Source organism: Petromyzon marinus, unplaced genomic scaffold (assembly GCF_048934315.1).
Source record: "Petromyzon marinus isolate PM22_M1 ecotype Great Lakes invasive population unplaced genomic scaffold, UKy_Petmar_22M1.pri1.0 PM_G_Scaffold_25, whole genome shotgun sequence".
In the NCBI taxonomy this organism is placed as follows: Eukaryota; Metazoa; Chordata; class Hyperoartia; order Petromyzontiformes; family Petromyzontidae; genus Petromyzon; species Petromyzon marinus.
Genome location: NW_027422817.1, coordinates 2540899 through 2553757, shown reverse-complemented (window position 1 = coordinate 2553757; position 12859 = coordinate 2540899). Strand labels below are relative to the sequence as shown.

General features: G+C 42.8%; 1 protein-coding gene across 1 annotated transcript; it reads left to right on the top strand.

Moving 5' to 3' along the window:
• The first annotated feature begins 2543 nt into the window (after positions 1 to 2543).
• On the top strand, positions 2544 to 9610 carry LOC142913377 (speckle-type POZ protein-like). Its single transcript, XM_076060918.1, has 6 exons — positions 2544 to 2573; positions 3357 to 3534; positions 4957 to 5012; positions 5440 to 5562; positions 6587 to 6732; positions 6895 to 9610. Exons 2-6 carry the CDS (start codon positions 3402 to 3404, stop codon positions 6926 to 6928), a joined length of 492 nt encoding a protein of 163 aa, XP_075917033.1. The 5' UTR covers positions 2544 to 2573; positions 3357 to 3401; the 3' UTR covers positions 6929 to 9610.
• The last annotated feature ends 3249 nt before the right edge of the window (positions 9611 to 12859 follow it).

Below are 12859 nucleotides of genomic sequence, written 5' to 3'. Positions count from 1 at the left end.
ACATGTGTATGGAAATATGTATAAATCCGTGTATGTACATATGCAACAAGGCAGTGGGTGACCAGTGCCTCCAGGTTGAGGAAACAACAGCTTCCACTTCAGGTTTGTTCAACCTCCGGTGACGTGAGATTGAGAGGCACGCGTACAGGCCTCGTGTCAATCCACTGCTGTATGAGAACGACCCCCACCCCACGTCGTGCTGCTCCGTTGGGGTCACGTGACCACAATTCACCGTGCCGGTCAGTGCGGGTTAAAGGCGGCCAAGAATGGACACGGGAGCATAGAAGCACAATACGACAATGGATTTTGTCTGTGACGGCCCTGTGCTTTCCCCGCCCGTCACTTGGCGCGTACAGGTGGATTCATTGAGAACTGGAACGTGAAAAAAAAGTCTGATGATGATGATGAAGAAGCTCCTTTGCTAGGGACCAATTATACGGAGCAGTTTATCCCGGGAAGATATGTGCCCCTGTCCGGTTGGAGAAAGCGCCGATGTAACTGCCGCTCCGAATCTTATTCGTGCCTTCATCGTGCTCGTTGATTAATCATGGAGGGACCCCTCTCTGTGGACTCCACAAATCTCCCACCTTCCTAAGTGCAAGTGATCGTCCAACCTTCAAACTTGCACCCATCAATGAGAACGCATCAACCCGGTACTCGGATCCCTCCACTGTGCTCTCAATCTAATTCCGACTCAACCGCAAGATGGAGGATCTTGAAGACGCCTTCAATGTCTTCAAGATCTTCCATGGGCTCTCAACGCTCCTACCTCTCCCCCCCCCCCCCCCCCCTCTAATCGCCTATATTATCTGCACACCGGCAACTAAGATCTCCCATCTTACTACCCCCTGTTCAAGTCCAGCCCAAAATCTTTCCTCGTCCTTCTTGTCTACAATCGTCTCAAGTCTCCGAAATGTTTCAAAGAAGAAAATGAATAAATACTTTCCTGTTTTTGGGCGATTCCCAGCGATGCGGATTTAGACGGTCTCTCAATGCGCTTGGATCGTATTGACGATGAAGCCAATGCCGTCGCATTCCAGTTACTCAACGGATCCACCGGACGCGCGCGCTATCGCCCGAGACTGGAAAACCCGAGGTGGCACTTGTGGCCTCCTCAACCTGAAGCCACGAAAAACCTCTCCTATGCATTAAGTGCCTGGCATGAGCAATTCACATTTTTCAGATTCCGTATTCAAAGATCGCACGTGTCCAAAACCAACGGCGCCACGTTCAAGTTGAAACCGGTTCCTTGCGAAGCATCGGGAGGTACCGGTGGGGCGAGTGGGAGGACGTGTCTCACGGTGGGCCCCCCCCCACCCCAAACTCCCCCTTCTCTCTCCTTTCCGTCTGCTCGATCTCCACCACGGTTCTAGTTTCTGTACCGTGCCGCAACATCGGACCACAGCCTCTGCATGTCCTCCAGGCCCCTGGTCCAGAGCTCGCGTAGCTTCACCCAGCCGGTGCGCGCCGTCATCAGCAGGTAGTCGGCGTTCTGCGGGTATCGCAGGATCGTGTAGCGGGCCATGACCAGCGACTGGCAGACCCTGCGGGGAAAAGTAGACCATGTTGTTGTTGCCGTTGCTGTCGTGACGGTTAATATCGTTTGTTATTCAAGAGGGTTTTTGCTGCCGACTTGTTGATCAGCTGGGATTTTAGCGTCCCCACCTCCGCTCTCACCTGCACGCCACCAGGAAGTAAACGGCCCTCCTCTCGTCCTCGGTGAGGGCCTGCACGCTCTCGTAGCCGGCCAGGACGTGACCCCCGGCCTCCATCGCCTCTCCGCTCTCCACCATCATGTACATGATGGCCATGGCCAGGTCGTACACGTGGTAGCCGAACATCATCGAGTTGAGGTCCACAACGCCGGAGACGCGGTGCCGCGGAGCTCCCTCCGCCGACTTGGGCCCCTGCTGCTGCTGCTGCTGCTCGCTTCCCGTGGTCACCTCCTGCACCAGGATGTTGTCGTCATTGAAGTCACCGTGGATTATGCCTGCAGCGAGGGGGAACGTCGAATTTGATTTCGTCCGTTGTCTTTTATTGTTGACCGTCCTCCCCTCGTCGCCGTCGTCATCGTTCGTGCCCGTGCCGTTTTTATTCCGGCCGCACGATTGGTGTTGCGCAAGCCGCATGTGCGGGTCTAAGAACGGCCCCCGCAGAGTCTCAGTGAATAACCGACTTCTTCTCCTGCCTTCAAAGGCACATAATTACAATAACCCACCAGCGTCGTACAACCCTGTACAGGGGCGAGATATGGAGCGGTGTGTAGTGGTATGCACACCGCATCACGAGCCCTTGATTCCCGGCCATGGAGAACATCACTGATATCTGAACCAGTCCTGGGATTCTACCTACCTCCTCACCGACCAGCATGGTGAAGGAGGCAAAACAACCCCCATGACCCTACACAGCCTGGGAATGCCTTCGTCCAGATAGTGCATTGACAAAGGGCTGTACATTATTATTATGAGTATATGTGTAACAAAAACTGTTGAACACAATTTAGCATCCATTGAAAAATGATTTGGTAGAAATTACAATTGCTTCCAGATAACAAACTGACACTCTTTGGTGAAGTAAGTATGACATGCTGCGGCTAATGTGTAATTTTCTATTTTATTCATTACAATTGCACAGTTGGAGTCAATATTCTACTTAATTGAAGATTGTAATAATTACTTTCCCTGTTCCATACAAGGAAATTGTTAACATGAGTTTTCCAAGCACTTTTTTCCTCCACTGGTGCTAGAGTTAACATAGCACAACAATTAAATAATCAAGCGTATTTTTGTTTAGGTTTTCTCCCTCTGGATAGTGTTTATATTTAAACCTTGACATTTTTATAAACTAGAATGTCAGGTATTACATAAAGTGTTTTGTTTAAATGTCGCCACATGAATTCCTTTTCCTATTCTCGGACATCAGCCAGTTTGATGTAAATGTTTATTGTCCTTGGGGGGGTCCTTTTAATCACCAGATTTAATTTTTTTACCTTTAAAATCCTTTACAAAATACAAGCATTTTTGATAATGAAAGGAAGCACATCAAGGAGGGCTGTTCACTTCCTCTGTTGTTGTGCAGAACCCATAATTAGGGGCCTCACTACCTGTTAAAACTGTTTATACAGTGTAAAATAACTTGACAAAAATATAGAATGAAAATTGATTAATATGAAAAACATTTCACGGACCACTATTTTGGCATTATTCACAACACTTGTTCTGATATAGGATGTTTGTGCAGATTTGCTTGCTTGATTGAACCAAAGCCTACATCTTCATGCAAAATGTAAAGTTAAGTGAGGATTTGTAAAAAAAAATCATCAAATGCCTTCTCAAAGCTGGTTGATGTTTATGCAGGTTAGTGTGGGGCAGGATTCCGTGAACATTTCTGGTCAATCCAGCATGAGTACATTCAAAGTACCAGATTGCCGGCTGGCAGTTGACTTCGGGGAGATCTGGGACAATTCCCGCTTCACTGACTGCCTGCTTCGTGTTGGTGGCCAGGAGTTTAAAGCCCACAAGGCCGTATTGGCAGGTCTGTGCCACAACAAGCAACACATGCGTCGTTTAGTGTACAATAGAACCATATAATTAATAATACTGTAATTAGTTTGGGGTAATCAACTACAGCCATTTCCTGTTTTACACTGAATTTTATTAACTAACACTGGCAAATGCTTACGTCAATTTGTAATGCTTTTTGTTAAAGGATACATCAGTAAATATGTGTAATGAATTCAACTGAGTCACAGACGCACTTCTTCAACCAACACACGGGGTACTACCCCTTAACACATGAACAACCTATGGTGGTGGACCACCAGGCTATCTACACTAATTACACGGGAATTAGCTACGGCGGACCGGACCCTGGCCGGGGTCCGGGTCCACGTGTTGGTGACTCTTGTAGGACGTAGATTCTTAAGGATGAACAACAGCAGCCGGTCCCTCTCAGGGACCCGGCTTTTATCCTCTGTGGCGGGGGTGGCTCCGCCCTTAGCCACGACCATCTTCTGGAATCCTCTAGCGGGTTCCCGGCCCTGACACGTGACCACCCCTAGCCCCCACCTGGGGGCCCTGTGTACACTTTACCGGTCACGTGTCCTTCGGGGTCAAGTGCCATGGCCCTTGGTAACCCCATTCCCATGGCCAGCACTCTCACACCCTATCCTGTAGGGGTCGGCACCGCACGCAGAGCGTGGTGCCACTCAGCACTGTCAGACAGCGCTCACCATGCCCCTCTCGGGCCGGTACTGCACCCACATCCACGTGGTGCCCTCGATGTTAATACGATGTTAATACATCGCACGCCGTGCCTCTCTATAGCTGGCATTACACAATGACATTCGCGATGTCACTACATATATATAAATGTAATATTGTATTATGTGAGAGATAAACATATTTAATAATCCTGTTGCTAAAGTTTTTATTCCGTTTTTATTTACTTCACTATATCATCGTTGTGCAGGAATTAATTTTACACAATGCAATTATGGTGTAGGTTTTGAGCCTCTAATTTGGACATTTATTTGCGTCCATGTTTGACAAATCTGTAATGGATATGCCATATGAAATAAAATATGGATCTGGATTGTACCTCTTTTGTATCTAGATTATTTGATCTCTAGATATAACATCTAAATGTGTCTGTACCACATTTCAGTGTTTTTCCAATTAACTGTACAGTAAAACCTTGAATTGCGAGTAACTTGGTCTGCAAGTGTTTTGCAAGACGAGCCAAATTTTTTAATAAATATTAATTTGATAAACGAGTGAGGTTTTGCAATACGAGTAGTACGTATACACTTTGTCTGCCGAGCGTCACGTGATCACAACTGATATACGAGTGCTTTGATATACGAGTGCTTTGGATTACAAACATGTTTCCGGAACAAATTATTCTCGCAATCCAAGGTTTTACTGTATTTGTTAACAGTTGCTTTACCTTTTTCAGGTCGGTCACTTGTTTTTAATGCTATGTTTGAACATGAAATGGAAGAGAGCAAAAAGGTATCTTTAAATGCAATCTTAATACAGCACATTAATACTGTGATCATACATTTCCAAGGTGCATTTGTCACAATGGATCGGTTGATAAGTATCTCTTGAGAGTGCTGTCAAATGTTGAACTATTACCCTAGTAACTCTTTTGGCGCATTGCACATTTATTATCAAAAAGTATTCATTCCAAGGGAATGTTAGATTGTATTTTATAGCTATTTTTTATACAACATTTCACAGAAGGCCATTGCATGTGTGTCAAGAATGGATTTATTACGCGCAATAAATAGTCATCGGCAAGTTGAATACAACTTGAATGGAGCCACTTTACATGTGTTGTGTAGATATAAAGGATGTTTATTTAATTTAATGCTATATTTTCGTCTCCCAATATATGCCGAAGTTAATTTGAATATATTGTGTTGCTACCTTGCAGAATCGAGTGGAGATTAATGATGTGGAGCCTGACGTGTTCAAGGAAATGATGAGTTTTGTCTATACGGGAAGGGCTCCAAACCTGGAGAAGATGGCTGATGAGCTGCTGGCCGCTGCTGACAAGGTTACACGCTTAAAATATTAACATGAGATCGCACCACCTTGTGATGTATCGGTATGCAGTTGTAGGTCGCAAGTGAAATTAAAACAGCATTTAGGTATTTTCTAAAGCCCGTGTCACAAATAATATGAATAGCAAATGTATATGATGTAGACGTTCACATTCGTGCTTTCAGGTTTTGGAATTGATGTCCTGCGAGATGATTGAATTTTCAACAAAAAAATATAAATTGTCATGCAATTTCACAATTGAATTGAATGTCAAACTGGTATTAGTCCATGCTAGAGGCTAGTACGTGTGCATTGAAGTGCATTCACATGCAGCATTTTTATCCTAAGTGCAACCATTTGGCTGTGTGTTCTTGTTTTGAGGGGTTTTTGTTAATCACATTAACAATTGATACAATTAGTAATAAAATAAAGGGAAGTGTTTTAAAAGATTGTTTGATGTGGCATGGCTGTATAGAAATAAATTGGAACAAATATACTTTTATTAAGGAAACGGATATCCTGCTGTTCCTGAAGATCTGCCAGATAATCAGTTAAGAGTCATTACTCTCCCTTCTGGAACATCATATTCAATAGTTCATAAAGCGATTGTAATGAAATAAGAATACAAATCGTATAAAGTCGCATGTTCAAGCTTTGTTCATTAAAGTTTAATATTCTGCTAAAGTTGAAATATGGTGGCTTGCAGTTGCATTGTTTATCAGCTTAACAACCAAACTCTTTAAGCTCTTGGAAAACAACATCTCACCTCCTTTGTAATTTGCATGACTTTGTAACCAATATAATAAAGTTTAGGACAAGGACCCCTAATTATAGTAGAGATCAATAAATACATGACTTAAAACATAAATATGCTGAAAGGTTGATGCCATGTTTTAAGAAAATTCTCAAACATTTGACTGCTGTATACTGCGTTTATAAAGTAGTTCATGGGGTGAGGGAATGTTATACAAGCGAAATAGGTAGAGAAAATAGTGTTCTTAATACTGAAATTGCACTTTGTTTTTACTTTTCTCAAGTATGCATTAGAGAGGTTGAAGGTGATGTGCGAGGAGGCACTATGCACAAACTTGTCGGTGGAAAATGTTGCAGAGACTTTGATCTTGGCCGATTTGCACAGTGCAGAGCAGTTGAAGGCCCGGGCCATTGACTTCATAATAAACAGGCAAGTCTAGTGAGAGTGTGACTGTCACTGAGCTGCGTAACATTGATGATGCTTACATGGCAATTTGCATTACAGTCCCTTTTAATGGAGACTAACCGTTTGCCCCAATCCTTATAGACACTGCTTATTAGGAGCTCGCTTAACCCTGACTTGTACTTGCAGTCATGCGATGGACGTAATGGAGACGGCGGGCTGAAAGTCCATGGTTCTGTCTCGCCCTCACCTGGTTGCGGATGCTTTCCGTGCCTTGGCCACGGCCCAGTCTCCACAGCTGGGACCTCCATGCAAGCGTCTCAAACAGACTTAACGGTGGCAGGCAAAGAACATCTATGACCAGGAAAACTTGGGCTGCACGGTGCGGTTATTTACCTGTGGCCTCCATGCAAACAACCGTGAAGACTTTGCATCTGACTACCAACTTTCCTCTGCTTTGAAAATAATGTTAATTTAAGCAAATATGTTTACTTTCACAAAAAGGTGGCCAAATTAACTTTACCATGTAATATAGTGCTACATCTATACATCTACAACTCTATAAACAAGTACATATGTAGAAAAAATGGAAAACTACAACCTAATAAACACCACGACATATCCCAATTGAGAGAGTGTAAAATAAAACGTTCGATGTGATTGTCCCTAGGTGGTAGGACAATTTGGTTCAATTGTTTAGTTAAGCAAAAACAGAATGGTCTAAAACCCTGCAATGTCTACCTTAACATGAAGGATGAGTATTCGTCCAGTGTCTGTGTACTCAAGGTTACAGATAGTGGTATAGGGAACAACCAGTTCTGAAAGATAAGAATGTGCCAAGCCATATAAGGCCTTAATTCAAGAGGTAAACTTTTCAGATTGATTTTTCATTGCACAGACAGCTTATGCATTGACTAGAACAGGAGTACTATGATTGCCGAGTTTGAAGACTGACAAAGATAATATTGCAGTCGTGTATCCTGCGTATAACAAAGCATGGATGGAGTGCGCGGTGTAAGAAAAGGCAAGGCACAGCATCAATTTGGCCATGTTACGCAGTTGATAACATTTCACTTTTTTGCTTGTATGGGCTTTCATGTATGACCCAAAGATTTTTGACTTACAACAAAAGTAAATCTTACTTCCATCAATTTAGTAGTTTGTTTTCACGGAAACAAGATGTGCTGTTTTCTAAGTTTTGTTTCGTATTATATTGTAATGATTTGTTTTTATTATGAATTTCATCTATTACCAACTCGTAGCATCATGTCAACCTAGAGTTTTACGTGATTGGAAGGACCATAATTTTTGCATCAGTGCTGTTTTACGTAACCTCTCACTTAAAATTAAATTGTACATAAAATTGCATAAGCTTTGAAGGATTACACACATAGATTTGGAAGCACAGATTTAAATAATATTCAAAGCTGCAGGATATAATATGAAAGTACAACAAATGAGCAGTGTCATGGATTTGAGTCGATTTGAAGAATATTACAATCTAATGCAATGTGTTGGGATATGAACAAATGCAAACGACGAGAATGTTGGAGGTTTTTTTACGTGTTAAACGTACAAAACAAGTTGGATAATACATGCAAAATTAAGGATAGCCAGTGTTGTAAGCAGTCTATTTATTTTGTTATTTGTTTAATATTTTAGTTTCGTCCTTATATATATTTGATGCTAAAGATGTATATGGTACATTGCACTCTACCTATTCAATTAAAAACTGATTAGGTGATTCGGGGAAGTTATTTGTTGTCATGGTGAGAGTTAAAGCATTGAAATCTGATTGGGGTTCTAATCTGCAGCAAGTCTATGCTGTCATAAGTGAGTGTGACAAAAAAGCTTAGCAGAGTGCAGCCAGTGCAGTGCGGTGGACTAATTGACCTCTGAAATGTATCAGGCAGTTACCGATAATGTACTCTTCAAATTGTTGCCTTGTATGACTTCCGAAATTGAAAACACTTTGCGCCAAATGTAAATGTTTATTGGAAAATGGATATACTGTAACTGCCAAAAAATATATATAATTGCAGAAATAATAATATGGTCTTTGTAAAAAGTGTGTGTTTTGAAAAAGTGTGATTGCATGCAAGACAGTTTTGGGTTCTTCCCACGAGTTTTTTTGCATATTCAGAGATGAAAAATGTTAATTGGTTAAATTAAAAAATTTTGCTACAATTGTAATACAAAAATATAAACTTGAAGCTAGAAATGCTTTATAGTGCCCCAATGTTTGACCTTTTTATCTTTTTCCATTACAGATAATACTGTTTTGGATGTAATATAAATGTTTTGTAAGGCCCTTTTACAATGAATTGTCAGCAGATGATTGGAATTGCAAAATGAACCATTCTTGTATATTACGTGTTTTCTAAATTGATTTGCATTATAAATGGCAATATAAACCCTTTTCATGTGGTAAATATATTACCGTTATCTGATCTCTTCTAGAAATCAGTATTTGGATATAAGAAAAAAAGCTGCTTTTAGCTCTGCACCACTTATTCCACATTTTTTTCATTAAAATTGTTTTTGATAATGTTAATATTTTCATTTATGACATTTTGCAGTGTTACACTTTTTTTCGGTAAAGTCTCGTCGAAAGAAATTACTACACGACTTTACCCGAAAGAACCAAAGAGTCATTCCTGCAGTCACGAAAGCTTTGAATCTATTTTGCTGTGTATTTAAAAGTTGAAAAAACATGAATGTACCTGGAAATATGTCCAGTTTAAGTTGTCATGTTCTTTACTCTGGGAATGTTACAGATATGTGGATATGTCAAATTTCAATTGACACCCAACAACAACATTTTAACAAGTTGTATTTTGGAGCCTTGCCACTTTTAAAGGCATGTTTACCATGTGTTGATAAACAGTTCACTGGAGAATTGTAATGTGTTCACTGTTCATCATTTACAGCGTTTTGTCAACCCACTGCTTAAACGAAGGCCTCACCACACCATGTCGGTCATTCTTCACCCACTGATGTTAACTGTGGCTGGGAATTTAACTGGTTGTTTCGTCAGTTTCCTAGTGCCACCACTCCATTCAATTACATCCTGTTTAATGTGTATTATTATAAGTGGCATTCTTACTCTTCGGTTCTATTCGGTAAAGTCACGTAGGTAAAAAAATTAAAACAACAAAAATCACGACGTTTCGGCCACAACACAAGCGGCCTTCATCAGGTGAAGGGACCAACCTGTCCAGCGGGCAGCGTTGGAGTGAAGAAAGCCAAGCGCTGGTCGCCTCCCTTTAAGCTGTGAGGGGGCAAACAGCAAACGCTCTGATAAAGGAAATTAGCATGAAACGCACCACTGACAAAGCTTGGAATTAGCACAAGATGATAATACACCACCCTGGGAGTTTGGAATACCACTATGCATGTTGTTGTTGTTGCGTTGCAACATGTTGTTGTTGCGTTGCAACAACAACATGCATAAATACAAACTGACAATTTCATCCTTGCAGTCACGAAAGCTTCAAATCTAGAAGTCGCATTCTATTTTTGGTGATCATACGTTCAGTATTCTCTGCTGAACTGAGTGTTGGATTTATTCATTTTAAATGTACTTTTTGCTTGGTTACATTTTGCTCAGGTAACAGCTCGCATTTGCGGTAACTGGTGCCATACATCAATGTCTTGTCTGGCATTAGACACGTCTGTACGAACAGTGTTTTCATTAGCCTCCATTTATCAGTTAGGGGAACAACTAAGCTCGAAGGGGCAGTACGTGTCGTTCTGGTCACTCAACACGACGTGTACTGTTCACGGACCACTGAGAAAACGCGTTGCAACAACACCATGCATAAATACAAACTGACAATTTCAGCCAGTGCAGCAGCTTTATATAGCATGACCACATCGATTCAAGTTTCACAAACTTCTTATTCGTATGTGCAGACGTGTAGCAACTACAATAATGTTTCTTTGAGATGGTAGAGCCGGATGACTGCGTCAGCTGTAGCAGATTGTATCACTGTAAGGCCTCCATTATGTTTGTGAATCGGGCATTGAATTGTTATATGTTCCATGGTTCTGGGTGACCCCAGTCGCACACTGGAGAGTTTTTTTTTTTATTTTCCTTTTTTGTGCATCGACCGAATGTTGTTTAGGGTAGCCCGTAAGCTTTACGGAAGATTGAAGCCAGGTACCTTTTACATCGGGTCTTTCATGAGGTGTTTGTGTCTTGTGGACTTCATTCAGATTTCCAAGAATCATGTTTGAATGTTGCCTTAAAGCTTTCGTGACTGCAGGAATTCACATTCTTGGGTCTTTCGGTAAAGTCACGTAGATAGGTTCAAATAAAATAACAAAAAAAACTACGACGTTTCGATCACAGCACAAGCAATCGTCATCAGGAGAGCAATCTTATTATCCCTGAGATCAGGGCTAGGCCAGCCCTGAACAAGATCCGTTTACCATTGGGAGAAGTGACAACAGCAGATGTCAGTGTGAAGGCGATCGGTATTACCTTAGTGTCGCGGCATCTCTTCAGAAATGTGAGTGACTTGATCGAGTCGACGGATCTTGTTCAGGGCTGGCCTAGCCCTGATCTCAGAGATAATAAGATTGCTCTCCTGATGACGATTGCTTGTGTTGTGATCGAAACGTTGCAGTTTTTTTTGTTATTTTCTTTGAACCTATCTACGTGACTTTACCGAAAGACCCAAGAATATCACGTTTAAAGTTACATTGTTGAAGGTTAAGCGCGTGGGTCCAAAAAGGCTTGCGCAACTCGAGTGCTGGCGAGGGACTGTATTGAGATCCGAATGGATGGGGAGACGTTCGTTTTTCCACGATTTGCTGTGCTTCCCGGACAGTTGCAGTATTGAGGCAAATGGATGGGGAAGTGATGCGTGGCAACTCGAGAAGCCAGGATTTTGGATCCTGCTTTAAGGTTCCAGTGCCACCGCATTGCATCGTTCAATTGGACATCAACAAGCCGGGTGTGTGCCGAGCTATTTATGGTCCATGCCGTTGCACAGAATACACAAGGACCATGGCTTATACCATAGCACCGGTGATAAATAAGAATTATCAAACAAGAACATGGAACAAAAGCTGAAAAGTATTTAGGAAAAAAGTGTGGAGTGGTGCATGCTGAGAGTTACTCTGGGATGGAAAGAGGAATGCAGATGTACTGACATCGCAGACGTCGCTGTGTAATGCCGGCGCTAGAGGGGCACGGTGTGCGATGTACTCACATCGTGGACACCACGTATATAGTGACATAGTGGATGTCACTGTGTAATGCCGGCCCTAGAGAGGCACGGCGTGCGATGTGCTCACATCGCGGACACCACTTGTATGCGGGTGTCGTGCTGGCCCTAGAGGGGCTCTGTGAGCGCTGAGTCATAGCGCTGAGTGACACCACGCTCAGGTGTGCATTGCCGACCCCTACAGGATGGGGTGTGAGAGTGTCGGCCATGGAATCGGGTTACTTTAGGCCATGGCACTCTGGTTGACCCTGGAGAACACGTGACTGGTAAAGTCTACACAGGGTCCCTGAGTGGGGGGCTAGGGGTGGTCACGTGTCGGGGCGAGATCCTGCTCGAGGATTCTAGAAGGTGGTCGTGGCCAAGGGTGCGGCCAGCCACGACCACGGAGGATATAAGCTGGGTCCCCAGAATTGCTGTTGTCATCCTGAAGATCTACATTCGACGTCCGTGAAGAGTCACCAACACGTGGACCTGGACCCAAGCTGGGGTCCTGTCCGTTGTAGCTACTCCCAGTGTAGTTACGGTGTAATTAGTGTAGTTAGCCTGGTGGTCACGTAGCTAGTTACGGTGTAATTAGTGTAGTTAGCCTGGTGGTTATGTAGCTAGTTACGGTGTAATTAGTGTCGTTAGCCTGGTGGTCACGTAGCTAGTTACGGTGTAATTAGTGTAGTTAGCCTGGTGGTTACGTAGCTAGTTACGGTGTAATTAGTGTAGTTAGCCTGGTGGTCACGTAGCTAGTTACGGTGTAATTATTGTAGTTAGCCTGGTGGTTACGTAGCTAGGTACGGTGTAATTAGTGTAGTTAGCCTGGTGGTTATGTAGCTAGTTACGTTGTAATTAGTGTAGTTAGCCTGGTGGACACGTAGCTAGTTATGGTGTAATTAGTGTCGTGATTCATAATAAAGGTTTTTGGGTTAGAT

What these genes read in the sequence shown, in the direction of transcription:
- LOC142913377 (XM_076060918.1), top strand. Translation starts at nt 3,402, where the DNA reads ATGAGTACATTCAAAGTACCAGATTGCCGGCTGGCAGTTGACTTCGGG. An exon ending in CCACAAGGCCGTATTGGCAG is followed by an intron (nt 3,535 to 4,956) that starts GTCTGTGCCACA and finishes TACCTTTTTCAG; the next exon opens with GTCGGTCACTTGTTTTTAAT. An exon ending in ATTGACTTCATAATAAACAG is followed by an intron (nt 6,733 to 6,894) that starts GCAAGTCTAGTG and finishes TTGTACTTGCAG; the next exon opens with TCATGCGATGGACGTAATGG.